The 16,248-nt window shown below is 44.2% G+C and overlaps 1 protein-coding gene across 50 annotated transcripts in view; it reads left to right on the top strand.

The window, feature by feature from the left end:
- The window catches only part of BCOR (BCL6 corepressor), a 67,950-nt gene that overhangs the window by 36,363 nt on the left and 15,339 nt on the right, over positions 1–16,248 (top strand). For 13 of the 50 annotated variants that reach the window (XM_043538050.1, XM_037902476.1, XM_037902460.1 and 10 more), the window contains 4 exons: positions 2,176–2,457; positions 2,793–3,146; positions 10,393–10,721; positions 11,284–11,553. In XM_043538050.1, coding sequence (XP_043393985.1) covers positions 2,176–2,457; positions 2,793–3,146; positions 10,393–10,721; positions 11,284–11,553 — 1,235 coding nt within the window. The remainder of the gene's footprint in view (positions 1–2,175; positions 2,458–2,792; positions 3,147–10,392; positions 10,722–11,283; positions 11,554–16,248) is intronic. The other 37 variants (XM_043538068.1, XM_037902484.1, XM_043538065.1 and 34 more) reach the window with 5 other exon arrangements.

Here is a 16,248-nt window from a genome sequence, read left to right as displayed (position 1 = left end):
GACCTTGACACACACAAATTGACTACCCCGGAACAATGAGATGCTGCTTGTAGAAGACCTTTGAGATTTTCATAATAGGATAGTCCTCCTTTTGTGAGCTTTGAACAGCAGTAAAATAGAAAATAATGAGGACAATGTAAATGTCAACAAGAGACTTCAGAACCAGCACCTATTTAAGGAAATACTGTGCACTACACATAATTATTTCATTCTGTCTGCAGATTCACGCAGACGTAATTGCATTGGTTTGTAGCTGATTCACATTTTGAAGGTTGTCTTTAAGTTCAAGGAGCAGAGGAGGCAGGCACCGAGGAGAAGTACTGGCAAATGGAATGGTGGTGAGCCAGCTCAATTTACCCTCTGCCTTTCCCAGTCAATGGAGATTGGCTTTGCTTCTTGCCTGGGCATTGCCAAAAGGAGAGTGGGGACCCTTAATCTAGTTCACAGATAGTTGGGGTTCTGGAAAATGTGTCGAGCCCTGTGTAAGAAGGGACAAGCATGACTAAGTAGATGGGATGGGTGGAGATGAGTAAATGGGGCCAGGGTGAGTGAAAGGAAGAGGGTAGTGGGTGAGCAGATGTGGTTGAAGAGAAGAGATTGATGGGATAAATGAGAAACTAAGTGGACTTTGTGTGTGTGCGTGAGAGCAGTTTTGAGGGGAGAGGGACTGAGGAAGACACGACAATGTATATGGAAGCAAAAGGGATTTGAAATGTTGGGAGATGGGGAGAAAGAAAAGAGGAAATGGACTGTAAACAATACTTGGGCAGGGGGGAAAGACAACAGAAGAGCGAGCCAGGAAGGGTAAGACTTATGAGAGATGTAAACTCTAATATATAAAAGTGTGTATATATATAATATTAAAAATTCAAAGTTGATTGATGTGTTACTTAAGTGAGGGATAGCTCAGTGGTTTGAGCATTGGCCTGTTAAACCCAGGGTTGTGAGTTCAATCCTTGAGGTGGCCATCTGGGGCAAAAATTGGGGATTGGTCTTGCTTCAAGCAGGGCGTTGGACTAGATGACCTCCTGAGGTCCCTTCCAACCCTAACCTTCTATGATTCTATAGTGCATAATAAGTAGTACGCACCTATTTTGTTTGTTTAGGTTCTGTTTCAGGAAATAATCTCTAGTCAAAGAATCCCTGTACAATGTTTAAGTCCCCTTGAAATTAAGCATGCGCTTAAGATCCTGAATCAGGTTCTTAAATTTGAAGGGACATGGTAGCATAGGGTTTTTCTCCTTGGCTAGTAATCTTACTCAAGTATCAGAGGGGTAGCCATGTTAGTCTGGATCTGTAAAAGCGGCAAAGAGTCCTGTGGCATCTTCTAGACTAACAGACTGTTAGTCTAGAAGGTGCCACAGGACTCTTTGCTTACCCAAGTAGAATCAGGTAAATTTTTCAAGGCTTATATGGTCACTGTAGCTGCAAAGTTTCATGGAATAAGTGAGTGCTGGATTTTTTTGAAGGAAGAGATGGAGGGAACTTGCTATACGGTGACTGGGAGATTATTACGGGTGTACAGGGCTTCATATAGCCTTAAAATAAATTCAGGTAGTGTCTTATCATTTCACAGCTATTCTTGAAGTGTTTTTCCTATCAAAGAGTGAGTGCTAGAATGTGCATTCACTTGTGTTTTCCATTTGTACATCCAAGGACACACAGTAGCGGGGTTGAATTCTTGTAATCAGGCCCTGCAGTTTGGCGTGATTAGTCTTGCATTGACTTAAAGTATCAGAGCTGCTGAAATTAATTTTATAAAAGCCATTGCAGAAATGAAGCTTGCATTGCTATCTGATTTTTAAGGTTACTCTTTCAAAAGAGTATGTGCTTTTGATATCTAAAGGTGATTCTTTAAAGTCCTGGAAAAACCCTGAATTAAAGAGAAAGGTAAGTATACTGTGGCATTTCTATGGCTATTTATATGGTGAAGTGCCTGATTGGATGCTGGCTAAAAATTGAAGGCCGAAAATTTGAAGACGTGCTTGGTTTTCAACTTGACTGCTGGGAAAGTTGCTGTTTTACAGCTGACTGTAGCAAAATTAGATCTAAAATAAACTATTTCTTGTTTTGGTTCAGAAATCATAAGGATGTATTATTAGGAGATTGAAATTGAAGAGATCAGAAATGAGTTATTTCACAATAGACTCAGTTTTGTTTTTAAATTATTTTTAGGTGATTTTAATAGTGCAGAAAACAACCAAGATCGTTTTCTTGAAACCTCAGAGGAAAGAGACCCTCCAACTGAGAAATATTATCTGGAGAGACATTCTCTCTATGAAAATATAGGGGACCAGTCAACAGACGATATCGGTCAGCATCCATGCCCACGTCTGGATAGAAAGCGTAAACCCTCTGGCGAGAAAGTACAGAATGGGGCCAGCCAAAACGAAAACTATGTGGATGAACTGCAGGATGAAGCTGTGTCAAAGGCAAAAAAGAGGAGGAGCTCCAAAGGTAACCCCATTGCTTTGGTCTCCCTTAAGGAATTTCTTGTGAAAGGAGCATCCCTATGAATTAACGTCTCCATTTATGAACTTGATAGTTACCAATCTGAGCACTGTCATTTCACTTAAAATAATCTCTTGGTATCTGAGGGTAAAGCACTAGTGATTGGACACTGTAGCCATAGCAATGCAAATGACCCTAGTGCATGTGATCCTTAATGACCAAACCTTTTAAAATGCATAGTGTGGTGGTAAAGCTGAGACTATATGCCCCGCAAGTGAAATGTAGCTTTTGTTTTAAGTTGAGGGGGCTTTTTGATTAATTTTTAGTTATTTTTCCATTAGATGACTGGCCTGAGAGGGAAATGACAAACAATTCCTCTAACCACTTAGAAGAGCCCAATTGTAATGAGGTGACCAACCTGAAGGTGTGCATTGAATTAACAGGGCTCCATCCCAAAAAGCAGCGTCACCTGCAGCATCTTAGGGAACTATGGGAGCAGCAGGTGTCACCAGAGAGATCCCCGTCCGGCAAGTTGGGCCGGCAAAGCAGGAAAGATTTAGCTGAGGCTGTTCAGCCAGAGGCCACTGCAAAGGTCAAAGACTGCACAGAAGAAAGGCACACCAGGAAAAGGTCAGAGGTCAAAAGCAATAGAAGTTGGTCTGAAGAGTCCCTCAAAACAAGTGACAATGAACAAGGTATGCAGAGACTACTAGGGAAACATCAGCTGGCATAGCATTAGTAGTGATGCATGCTGCCACCACTGTTAAGGAATCGTCAGCAGTTTTTATAGAAGTCCACATGTATAAGGACTTACAGCTCCACTATAAAAAAAAAAAAATCACTAGCTAAAATTTGTCAGGCGGGGGTGCGTATGTGGTATGTGTGTGTTTGTTTGTTTTTAAATTGTGGTTTAAATGACTTTAAAATTGAAGCTTTGTGTCTGCAGATCTTTTGGCATTCTTATAATTCAGGAATAGTTCTGATTTAGAAAAAAAAAAATCTCAGGTTGTTAGTCCATGTAAAAATACTTACTGCATGTATAGCTAAATGGATTAGTGCTTTTTGGGTATAATTAAAAACAAACAAGAAGTCCAGTATGAGTACCATGAAGACTCTGATTCTCTATCTTGGGAATCTGCTGTTCCATCCGGTTAAGAACTGCTGAGTTTTTCTGCTTTCTCAAAGGCTTAGAGGCTGTCAAGAGGTTACCCCTGTTTTTTTCCCTTAGTGCAGTCTGCCTGTCTGCTTTCTCTACAGACACGCCTGATGAACTGCCCTGACGTTGCTCCCCAGTATTCTTCCATGCGCACGCGCTGAGGGCTCTGTTCTTCAGGATATTTTGCTAGGTTCTCTCTCTCTCTCTCCTGCTCCTCTAGTTCACTGTGCATCTCAGGCCAGGTCCATGCTGTAAACTTACATCGGCATAACTATGTCACTCAGGGTGTGGCAAATCCACACCCCTGAGTGACGCAATTATATTGACCTCAGCGCTATGTTGATGGGAGGGCTTTTCCTGTCGACATAGCTACTGGCCTCTCAGGGAGGTGGATTAAGTACGCCGGCGGGAGAAGCTCTTCACTGAAGCGCTACATCTGTATCACTGAAGCATTTTAAGTGTAGACCTGCCGTCAGAGGGCTCCCGGGAGGTGGTGGGGGGGGGGGGGGGTTGAGCGAATCTAGGGATTCCCCTTGACTAACAGTATGATTCCTCCCCACCCCCACAACTGCTTCAATAGCTGAGCAAGGCCCAACCAGCAGCATCAAAGGCTCCTGTTCCTGTATTTAGCTCCACATGCTGGCAGTCTTCTACTGATGTTCTATTACTTCATTCTGGGGGCTTCTCCTAAGCAGGACTGTCTCCCCACTTACTCCAGTCTGGAGCTTGCTCGCTTCTGTTATTTCTGCTCCATCACCATGGCAGCCAGCAAGTGTTGAGCCAATGGGTGGAAGAGGTGTGCTCCCAGAGACCTCCCCTGAACTGTCACAGTGGCCAGCTCCAGCTGCCCACAGTATTCCAGGGAGGGGCAAGCACTACGGCTCTTTCCCTGTTTTACTGCCCCTCCCTCCCACCATTCACCTGCTGCTTCATTTTTGTCTTCTCTCTCCCCTTCCCTGGCTGTCAAACCTCAGGTGATTAGTTACCTCAGTAATTTGAGGAGGCATTGCTCCCACAAACCTAAACAACTTAAAATCTCAGCTGCACTTAGATATCCTCAACATGCTTTGTGCTGTCTTGACTGGCATCCTGCAAACCCAAACCATGTGGCTATTTCTGCTCACAGACCCTCCACATCTTCCTTCTCCCTCCATCCCACTCTTAAAAGCAGAGGATGAAGCTCTCCTTCTCCCTTTCACGATATGCAGATCAAAGGCTGTAAGTATTGTCTCCTTCCTCCTCCCGCCCCCAAGCAAATCTAGTCTGTTTTTTTGAGGACTCTCCTAGATGTAACTAAGGCCTGGTCTACATGAGGAAACTAGGTCGATATAACTACGTTGCTCAGGGGTGTGGATTTTTCACACCCCTGAGTGACGTAGTTAAACTGGCCTAACCTCTAGTGTAGACAGCACTATGTCGACGGGAGAATTCTGCCACTGACCTAAGTACTTACTGCCTCTCAGGAGGCAGATTACCTACGGCGATGGGAGAATCCCTGCCATTGCCGTCAGTAGAGTCTTCACAGAAGTGCTACAGCTGCAGTGTTTTAAACGTAGACAAGCTCTAATATTTGCCCCAGTTCTTGGAGGATGAAGAGGAGCTTCCCACCTGCTCTGAGCACTCTGAATCAGATGTCCCAGGTTGCTTGTTCACTAACAGACTTGGTTGATTTGATACATTTCACCCTCAAGATAGCCAAACCTGCAACTCATCCAACCTTCAGCCAGGACCCCGTCACGATGAGGCATAGGAAAAGCTGCTCCACTTGCCCCATACCGAATCTCTTGAGAATTGCTGAGGCCAGGTGGTCCAACCCCAACAAAAAGAAGTCCAGTCAATATGATCTCTAAAATGGTATCCAGTCCGATTGGATAAAATTACCAAATTGTCCCAAAAATTATCTTGTCTATCGTTCATCTCAGTCAGGATTGTTCACGGTGGGGATGGAGATCTTGATGTTAATCGATGGGGTAGGTTTTAGTGGACCTAAAGATCGACAGCTGTCTTAGAAGAGTCAAAACCTCTTTTCTATTACTTTGTGAGCTACCATGGTGTGTGTGGCACTGGCTCAGACAGACCTGTCCATCTTCTGCTCCTTCTTGTGCTCTCAGAAGAAGAGGTCTTGTAGGACCCCAAAGAGGGGAGGCCAGAAAGCTGGATTCTGTAATGTTGATGCTAGCTTTCCTTTGCAATGCCTGATATGATATTGCCAGATCTTCTCTTCTCTTTTTAACATTTTGGCTTGAAGAAATATGTGGTTTTAGATTCCAGTGCTATTTCCAGAGGCATCCTGGCACCCTTTGACAATGTGAAACAAGAATAAGCCCTTAATAGCACCTTAGACATGATTTAAATTATGCCCGGCCCACCCATTCTCAAGAGACATTTAAGGGCTTTCAAGTCGTTTTGTTGTAACTGTTACTTCCATCCCCACTGAACTGTAAATTCTTTGATTTGTTTTTCTCCATTTACCAGGGCTTGGAAATTCTTCCCCATCATTATCTAGATAGGCTTCTCCATGTTCAGAAGTTGCATGAGGAGGAAGTCGGCCTTAGCTCTTCTGATCCAATAGTCCCCCAACTTTTCTCATGATTCATAGATCTCAAGCAAGTTAAAGAGTAGAACCTAGCCTTTATGTAGTAACTAAACTTTATTTGATCAGCACCTTATTGTTGCATTCAGCATCACTCAGTGGGAAGACCTTCTGTTCTTTGGGACCACTGCTTTTTCAGCCTCTGTCTCTTTTTTCCTTTCTTGTCCTCCCTTTTTGTGTTTCTCTCCTTCTTCCCCATCTCTTAGAGTCTTCTCTATTCTTCTATCTCTATTTATTTATCTGCAGCAACTCCTAATTCCACCATCTTCCCACTGCATCCCCATTCAGTTTTATTCTCACCCTCTTTCCCCTATTAAAACAACTGGTGATTAAATAGATAATGACAACATTGAAGGATGTTATTGGGCTTTACACGTTACACCAATGAGACTATTTAGGGGAAGGTGAGTTTGTACCTAAGTTACTGTTTCAGTCTGTCTGCAAATTCAGGAAGACACCACCACATCGGTTATGTGCTGTTCATGTTTGGAAGGTTTTCATGGCCCAGAAACCTAGAAACTTGGATGATTTTTTTTTTTTTTTTTTTTTAAAAGCATAGATTTTTGCATCATATGGGCCAATAAATACATCAGGTAGGCCAGATCTGGCCCCGGGCCATATGTTTGACACACATGTTTGGCCATTTACTCTAAAGAGCTGGTTGACTTTTCTCAAATCCAGAAAGCCCTGTGCAAATTGATCTTATATGGGTAACTGAAGGAAGACAAATCCCAAAAGAGATTCTGAACATCCTATTAGATGGCTCTCCTGAGACTCTAGATTGAAGTGCAGGTCTCTGTCCTGGGTGCCACATGTCCTCTCTCTTCTAGTTCCAGCTTGCTTCATCCACATTTCCCTTTCTGAAAGCATCATCACTTCAGAGAGCCCTGATCTGAGGCCCTTGGGAACAACAGAGCCTCAGTCATTGGATGACCCAGTAATAATAATAACATTGAACCCAGACAGCCCCTCCATTATGTTGATACAAGATTTGTTTTAATAGAGAACTAAACAAGAGCAATGTAATTGATGCTAATCAACATTGTTAGTTTGACAGGATATCTTTTTTAGATGAGGTTACAAGTTTGGTTAATAAAGGTATTAATGTTGATGCAATAGACTGAGCCTTCTGTAAGGCGTTTGACTTGATACCGCATGACATTTTTATTAGAAGAATACCCCAGAACAATATAAAATTAACATGGCATATATGGATTAAAAACTGGCTAGCTGTTAGGTCTCAAAATGTAACTGTAAATGGGGACTCCTCATTAGGGCCCTACCAAATTCAGGGTCCGTTTTGGTCAATTTCACAGTCATAGGATTTTAACAATCGTAAATTTCATGATTTCAGTCTGAAATTTCACAGTGTTGTAATTGTAGGGAGCTTGATCCAAAAAGGAGCTGTGGTGCTAGGGCTTTGCAGTACTGCCACCCTTACTTCTGTGCTCCTCTTTCTTCAGAGCTGGGCAGCTGGAGAGCGGCGGCTGCTGCCTGGGAGCCCAGCTCCGAAGGCAGAACCGGAGTCAGCAGCAGCACAGAAGTAAGGATGGCATGGTATGGTATTGCCCCCCTTACTTCTGCGCTGCTGCCTGCAAAGCTGGGGCTTCAGTCAGCAGCCGTCACTCTTCGGCCACCCAGCTCTGAAGGCAGCGCAGAAGTAATGGGGGCAATACCACAACCCCCCTAAAATAACCTTGCGGGACACTCCCCTCCCTCCCACTCCCCTTCCCCGGGCAACTCCCTTTTGGGTTAGGATGCCCAATTTGAGAAATGCTGGTCTCCCCTGTGAAATCTGTATAGTATAGGGTAAAAGCACACAAAAGACCAGCTTTCATAGGGGGAGACCAGATTTCACTGTCCATGACATGTTTTTCATGGCCGTGAATTTGGTAGGGCCCTAATCATCATCCAGTGGGTCTGTTTCCAGTGGGCACCTTCAGGGATCGGTTCTAGGCCCTATGCTATTTAATGTTTTTATCAATGGCTCGGAAGAAAATATAAAATCATCACTCATAATGTTTGTAGATGACCCAAAAATTGGGGAAGTGGTAAATAATGAAGAGGACAGGTCGCTAATTCAGAACCATCTGGATCACTTGGTAAACTGGGTGCAGGCAAACATGTTTTTAATATGGATAAATGTATCTAGGAACAAAGAACACAGGCCATACTTACGGGATGGGGGATTCTATCCTGGGAAGCAGTGACTCTGAAAAAGATTTGGGGGTCATGGAAGATACAGCTGAACACGAGCTCCCAGTGTGATGCCATGGCCAAAAGAGCTAATGCAGACCTGGAATGCATAAACAGGAATCTTGAGTAGGAGTAGCGAGGTTATTTTGCCTCTGTATTTGGCACTGGTGTGACCGCTGCTGGAATATTGTGTCCAGTTCTGGTGTTCACAATTCAAGAAGTTTGTTGATAAATTGGAGACGGTTCAGAGATGAGCCACAAGAATGATTAAAGGATTAGAAAACATGCCTTATAGTGATAGAGCTCAGAGCTCAATCTATTTAGTTTACAAAGAGAAGGGGTGACTTGATTACAGTCTGTAAGTACCTGCATGGGGAACAAACATTTAATAATGGACTCTTCAGACTAGCAGAGAAAGTTATAACACAATCCAATGGCTGGAAGTTTAAACTAAGCAAATTCAGACTGGAAATAAGGTGTAAATTTTTAATTGTGAGAGAAATTAACCATTGGAACAATATACCAAGGGCTGTGGTGGCTTCTCTGTCACGGAAAAATTTTAATTCAAGGTTAGATGTTTTTCTAAAAGAGATGCTATAGGGATTATTTTGGGGAAGTTCTGTGCCCGGTGCTAAACAGTTGGTCAGACTAGATGATCACGATGGTCATTTCTGGTATTAGAACCTGTGGATCTAGGAAGAAAAACGGCAATCTCTCTCACTTCCCCCAGTGATTCAGAAAGTGGTTCAATAAAATCTGACTGAAGTTTTCCTTCTTTGTAGCCATTAGGATGGGAAACTTTTGTCCCCTTTCATCAGACAGCTTTGCTTTAATTTTTCCCAAAGAAGGTGGTTCAGAGGTCAGCCCCAATTCTGTTCCTAAGAGAAATTCAGATTTCTGTTTAAAATTATCATGTTCTTTGCCCTCACTTTATCCTAGACCCCCTTGCACCCTATAAAAACTACAGACTTTACATGTGAAATTCTACTTCTGTAGAACTAAAGCCTGAGGAAGCCCAATGCTCTGGGAAATGTAGAAAGGGGATAAAGCATCATGATATTTTGTATGTAGATAGTTTATTTAATTCATCTTCCAGTTTTACAGGGCATCTAATCGAAGTTGTCTTGAAGATCTAGTTGCTCACTCCACTAGGAATCCATCTACTTTGTAGGCAGAAAGTCACAGCAAGCCTATTTCAGAATTATTTGGAAAGCGCTAAAACACTGACATGCTGCTTTCTTCATCCTTTGTTGTCTTTGAGGATAGAGTCCTTTGAGTCTTCCCTCAATGGTCTACGCCAAAGACCCTCTCTGACTGTCAGATGCTTGGACTAGATGATGGGATGTATCGCTTGATAATTGTTCTGTTCATTCCTTTTCAAGCATCTGGTATTGGTACTGGGCTAGATGGACCATTGGTCTGACCAAGTATGCCCATTCTTATTTTCTTTAACTAGAACACAAAATATCTTCCCCTCCCAACCTCCCCCCCCCCCCCCCAAAAAAAAAAAACACCAAACCCCAACCAAACAACAAACCTCTTGCCTGCCACTTAAACTTGGAAAAGGCAGAAAAGCCCAGCAGTTCCCAGCCTGATGAAGAAGGTGAGTTCCCATTCAGATAAGACAATTACAGGTAAGGAAACTAATTTTGTCATTTACACCCACCAAAGCCAGGAAATTCACAGCTGAGACTTTCTGCTCCTTGTTTTGCCCTTCGGGCTAGAGGTTCCAGTGTGTAGGTTGCATATCAGTGCTCTGATAGACCTCTGCAGTACCTAGGCACAATAGTGATAGAGAATTTCCTGTAGTGGTTTTATCAGACAATTACAACTATTTTAAACTTAGCATTTTTACATTTTGAATGTGGAAATTTAAAATGACTTGAAAATGTAATTGGTGAATCTCTTAAACAGGAAAGGAGTTAGTGTTAAGTGTTAACTATGCATTTTCCTCTCAACACACCATGCAACATGTAATGCCTTTCCTCCCATTTAGGACTGCCTTTATTCATGGTCTCTCCGCCAGTGAAGAGCCTTTCATCCACCAATGCAAACAGCAAAAGGCAGACTCAGTCAAGCTGTACTCCAGCCTCGAGGTTGGCTGCCAAACAGCAGAAAATTAAAGAGATCCGGAATACAGATGTGCTGTGCACAGATGAAGAGGAGGATTTCCAAGCTACATCCCTGCTGCAGAGATATTCTGAGTGCGAGAAGCCATCAGGGAAACGTCAGTGTAAAACAAAACACTTGGCACTACAGGAGAGGAGAAGGAGGTCATCCCTGACAGGCGATGACACCACAGATATTGAAAACGCTGAAGATAAGGTATCTTTATTTAGACTTAATCATCCACTAACCACATTGAGTGTACAACAGAGCCAGCCTACTCAAGCTAACATGTTATGGTGCCATGTACAAATATAGGACACCCTCACTGTAACAAACCCATTGGGATCCAAATCATTTGTTCATTAGAGCTAGGCGTTCTTTATAGCGAAAAAGTCCTGCCTCCGGGGCAGGAGGGCGGCTGACATTTCCTCCAGCTATGCTGTCAGCCCTCGCCGCAGCGGCAGGGGTCGAGGTGGATCTAGGGATTGGGGTCGTTCTAGCCAAAGGGTCATTATTATGAAGGATGTTCTAGCGAAGGTGGACTGTAATTTTATTCAAACTCCTCCCCCTTTTTACTTTTTGCATATTATGAATTTGTTCTCTTTGTCTATCTGAGATAAAGCCTAGTGCGGGCATAAAGACTGAGCAGTTGTACATTTAGTAACAGTAGTAGATTTTTGTAATGAGAACAGAAATGTAATTCTTAACTGGCCAAATATATTCCCATCAGTGTATTGTTAAAAAAAGGGGGGAAAAAATCCAATAATGATTTTGACAGGTCACAGTAACAAGAAGATTCAGAAAGCGACCAGAGCCTACTTCAGACTGTGACTCTTCACCAGCCAAATCATATGAGCAGAAGCTGTATGATCGCCTGCAGCAGACTTCCTCATTATTACCTGTCTCTCAGCCCTCGCAGTTGCAGATTGCAAGCACCCCTCAGGAGACCACCCCAAGTCGTCCCATGCCGCCTGAAGCACGAAGACTTATTGTCAATAAGAATGCTGGCGAAACTCTTCTGCAAAGGGCAGCTCGTCTGGGATATGAGGCAAGAATCCCTTTTAAATACTCTGAATTGAGATGCGGGAGCTGTTTGCTTTGTTTTTAAAAAAACCTCTTTTTTGTACACAGGACTAAAGTCACTTTGTGATTCTAGTTTATGTAATCCTGGTGCACTGATGAGGTAGCTACAAACAGATTTGTAGTTTATGCATTTCTACTCTTTGGGGGGTGGTGGTTGTTGTTGTTATTATTGTGCATTAAAGCATCATTTAATTTGAATGTTTACAGTGATGGTGAGGGGCAAAACTGGATAACTCTCTTGGTTATAGGGTGTTCAAGACAGGCCTAAACCTGTGGTGCTGTGCACCCTGAACTCCTGTCATAGCTGCTGGGAGTGGAGGGCATGCAGTGCCTTGAGAACTGGACTTCTTCATAGGAAGGTTTTATAAGGGGTTGAAACCCCATCACTATATTGTCTGACACTGTATAAAATCACAAATTAATGTTCCGTGTGGTGTATGGAGAGCTTTAATGAGCTGTGGTTTTGCTTTCCTTTTATATTAAGGACATGTAATTTACAAAAGAAAATGGACAGTTTTGATGTTTGAGCCAGAACGTAATGTTTGGTGTGTCTACTTGCGTGTTTGGATATATTGCAGAAAGTGTTCTGAATGTTTTTAGAGTTGGACGCTTCTCAGCATCTATACGTCTCTAAACAAACAGACCTGGCTTCTACAAAAATCAGTTGCTGAATCCACCATCTCTGAGGTCTCAGAAACATGGTTTTATTTATTGGGGGAGGGGAAAATATAGTGGCATTTTGTAATAGCCTATTAGGGTCTCAATCTTACAAAGTATTGCTGTGACAAAAGTGGTTCATCACAAGTGTGATTACTGATTTGATGGTATTCGTCAGAGCAGGGATAAGGAGCTATAAAACTTGCCCTCGCTTTGAAAGAGGCAGTTTGGCCTGGGAGCTTGGGTTAGACAGAGGCTTGCTCCAGTTTTGAAGATTGAGTCAGCCTGGAAGCCAGGTTTCAGCAGAGGCCTGTCCAGCTTGAAAGATTTGCTCTAGCCCATAAAGATTTTGTCTTGTTTGGAACCTTTATTTAGGCAGAAGCCTGTTCCAACTTTGGAAGGCTGAATTTAGTCTGGAAAATCTTTCGTTTAGCCTAGACAAACACTTATTCTAGTTCTGGGTTTTCTTACTTTAGCTAGAAGTTATATTATTATGAAGTTGCTGTGGGAATCTTCATAATTTGCATTACTTCTGTTCCCATGGGACCTGAAATTTAAACATAGGGTTTTTTTTAATGCTCCAGAGTCTTTCTTGCTCTTGGAGTAGCTGAGTGTCTGAACCACAGTTCCCATGTCAGACTGCTGTGTGATGCTCGTGAGCGCTCTGAGTCGTCTCATTGAAGCCAATGGGACTACACACAGTGCATAAGGTTAAGCAAATGCATAAGTCTGGGTAGAATCAGGGCAGGGCCGTCCCTAGCAATTCTGGGGCCCTATGCAGCCCAGCTGCGGGGTTGGGGCTCCAGGCTGCCGCGGGGGGGTGAGGGGGGGTGGAAGTGAGGGGGCTGGCTCCAGGTCTCTGCGGAGCGGGGGGTGCAGCGGGGCTGGCTTGGGGGGCAGGGAGGAACCACCCCCCAGCACTCACTGGCAGTGCGGCTGAGGCCGGGTCGCTGCACTCTGGCTGCCGGTGAGTGCTGGCCTAGCCCAGCTGCCGAGCTCAGGGGAGGGGGGCTGGGCCAGAGTAGGGGCTGGAGCAATACGCAGCTGCGCAAGGCACCAGGAAATTTGGTGCACCAAATTTCCTAGTGCCCTACACAGCTACATACTTTGCGTATGGGTAAGGATGGCCCTGAATCAGAGCCTAAAACTCTCTCCCATAGTAAGGTGAACAGGCTCCGGGTAGCGCTTTTCTCAAGTGGCTCCCGGAAGCAGTGGCATGTCCCGCCGCTTCCAGCTCCTGTGTGGAGGCGAGGCCAGATGGTTCTCGGCCAATGGGAGCTGTGGGGGCGGCGCTGGGGCAGGGGTAGTATGTGGAGTGGAGCCCCCTGGCTGCCCCTATGCATAGCAGCTGAAGGGGGGACATGCTGCTGCTTCAGGGAGCTGCGCGGAGCAGCCCCCGACCCTGCTCCCGGCTGAAGTGCCAGAGCGGGGCAAGCCCCAGGCCCCGCTCCCCAGCTGGAGCTCGAGGGCCAGATTAAAATGGCTGGCGGGCACGATCTGGCCTGCGGGCTGTAGTTTGCCCACCCCTGATCTAGAGAGCATATATCCAAGTACACTGAGCTCTCTCAGTATATCATTCTGTAGGTCCCCAGCAAATAACTCCAAATATATATTTAAAAGACACTTCATCTGTCTCTCTATGCAGGACTAGCTCTGTGATTTGCAGAGCTCTGTGCAAAGCAAGACAATGAGGCCCTTTTTTAGCTTCCTCTCCACCTAGGACCAGGTCCTCCTTTTGTAGTCCATGTTCTGGGGCTGCGTCTGCTGAAATAAATTATATGTGCATGCAGGGAGCCTTTAGTAGACATATAGTTGAATGATGCATAGCATAAGTCTAAGAACCCCATTATGTTTATGTTGCATCTAACTCTAATTTGCTCTTTGTACTCAGTGAAACAGTGGGAGAGGCTCATTGGAAAATCGGAATTTAGCTTCATCCAGAAAAATTACTGGAACTCCCTTTTCAGTGTCCTTGTAGATAGAGGCTCTCAGTTGTCATTACTCATTCCATTGCCAGTTCTGCACAGCCACATGACATTGAAAGTGGGGAGGACTTCTTCAGGTTTATAATGGTATGTCTACACTGCGATGATAAACCTGTGGCATCGGATCTCAGAGCCTGGGTCAGCTGACTCGGTCTTGGGTTTCAGGGCTAAAAATAGAAGTGCAGACATTAGTGCCTGGGCTCCAGCCTGAGTCCAGAGACCCTCTTCCCCTCGTAGGGTCTCTGAGCCCAGGCTTCAGCCCAAATCCAAATGTCCAGTTTTATAGCCCCACAGCCTGAGCTTCACAAGCCCAATTCACCTGACCCAGGCCAGCCGTGGCCATGTGGTAGGGTTTTTTTACTGCAGTGTAGACACATCCAAATAATACTGAAGGGGGGTACAACACTGATGCAGTGTTTTAAATGAAGGCAATGTATCTGACACTGCTTACAAGCCTTTGATAAAACTATTCTCTCCCTCTATGCTTTCTTAGCAGGTAATGTGCTTTTGTCTCTTCTCTCCCACAACACCTTGCCATTCTGAATGATGATTTATAATCCTGCCATCAGACCCTGTTGTAGATGACTAGTATAAAGAACATGCCTGGAATTTCAGAAAGTTTAGTGGTTTATGTTAGGCAGCAAAGGGGTCTCTTTTTGCAATAGGGCTGAGTAGCACTGGAAGCTCTAGAATCTCTGCAAGCCCCTACCCAGATTGTCCACTTACTTGTCTTCAAATGAAGGCTTACTTTACCTCCTTGACCATATTTGAACATTTTCAGTTCTAATTCTTGCGTAGTACAGTGTAGATGACTGACTGTCACTTACCCTAGATTGGAGTATTTGTTTGTGTATGTGAGTGTGCGTGAAACAGGGATAAAGTATCTAGTGATAAATCTGGCTCTCATTTGGGCAGATGTGTAGCCTGGCTGCAGCCAATAGGGCTACGTAAGCAAGTAGGGTGGAGTAGGCTTTGGCCCTATGTCTTTAGGGTCTGATCCAAAGCACACTGATGGGAGTCTTTCCATTGACTTCAAGGCGGTTTGGATCAGGCCCTTAGTTAACTAGGATATTAGTATTATAAGTACATTCTGTACCGGATCCATTAAATAAAATTGTACTTAAGTCATTTAAATAAATATTTAAGTACACTCGTTTGTTGTTGCCTGTAGGGAGCAGAAAGCCACACACTAAAGGCTTACGTACTGTATTTGATTTGAGTTTAAATACTCCTTTTCATTCTGCTTGGTGCTTTTAGTTAGTGTTTGTACCTGAAAGTTTTCAACAGTCTTTGCCCTAAGTCAATTCAGGATTACATCATGCCAGGAAAGGCAGCGGCATTAGGGAGACCCCTGATAGCTGATGAGGGGAGAGCAATAAATGCAGGAGGAGCCTGGGAGAAGAGGACTGAAATTCCCCTCAGGGACTCTCCCCATTGTTTCAGTGGAGATCGAGGATGGGGTTTGCCTCATTATGGATCATGCAGGAGGCTTGGCCTGAACAATCCATGGATCCCCAGGATGCCCTGCAGGCTAGGACCATCTTCCCAGAGCCTTGTGCTTCTGTGCCACCTCCCAGCCACATGTTGTTCTTCCCTAGACCCCTTTCCACGAGGCTGCATTGGAGCTGCACTGGCCGCTTCCCCTGGGTTTCCCCCCGTAAGGTCGAGAAGAGGCTACCTCCATGGTGCAGAGTGGCTCAGCAGAAAAGGGAATACAGACTTCAGCTGTGTTATCTTATCTTATCCAGTGGTTTCCACACCGGATTGGGTGGAGGATAATCCATATAGCCATCTGTGGGTCTAGGGCGAGAGAACATGTTGCACAGAGAAAGCTGACCTGCATTTTCATGTGGAAAGGGAGAGATTCCCATTAAGATCTGGGAGTGGGGGGAAGATCTGCCCTCTTTATTTTAAATATGTTAAAGTTGTGGCGGGCATCTTACATTTTATAATGAGGATAGAATTAAAACTTAAAGCTTTTTAAATATGTGGTGTTTTCCTTAACATTACTATTTACT

Source organism: Chelonia mydas, chromosome 1, assembly GCF_015237465.2.
Source record: "Chelonia mydas isolate rCheMyd1 chromosome 1, rCheMyd1.pri.v2, whole genome shotgun sequence".
Classification (NCBI taxonomy): domain Eukaryota; kingdom Metazoa; phylum Chordata; order Testudines; family Cheloniidae; genus Chelonia; species Chelonia mydas.
This window is presented reverse-complemented; position numbering and strand designations above follow the sequence as displayed.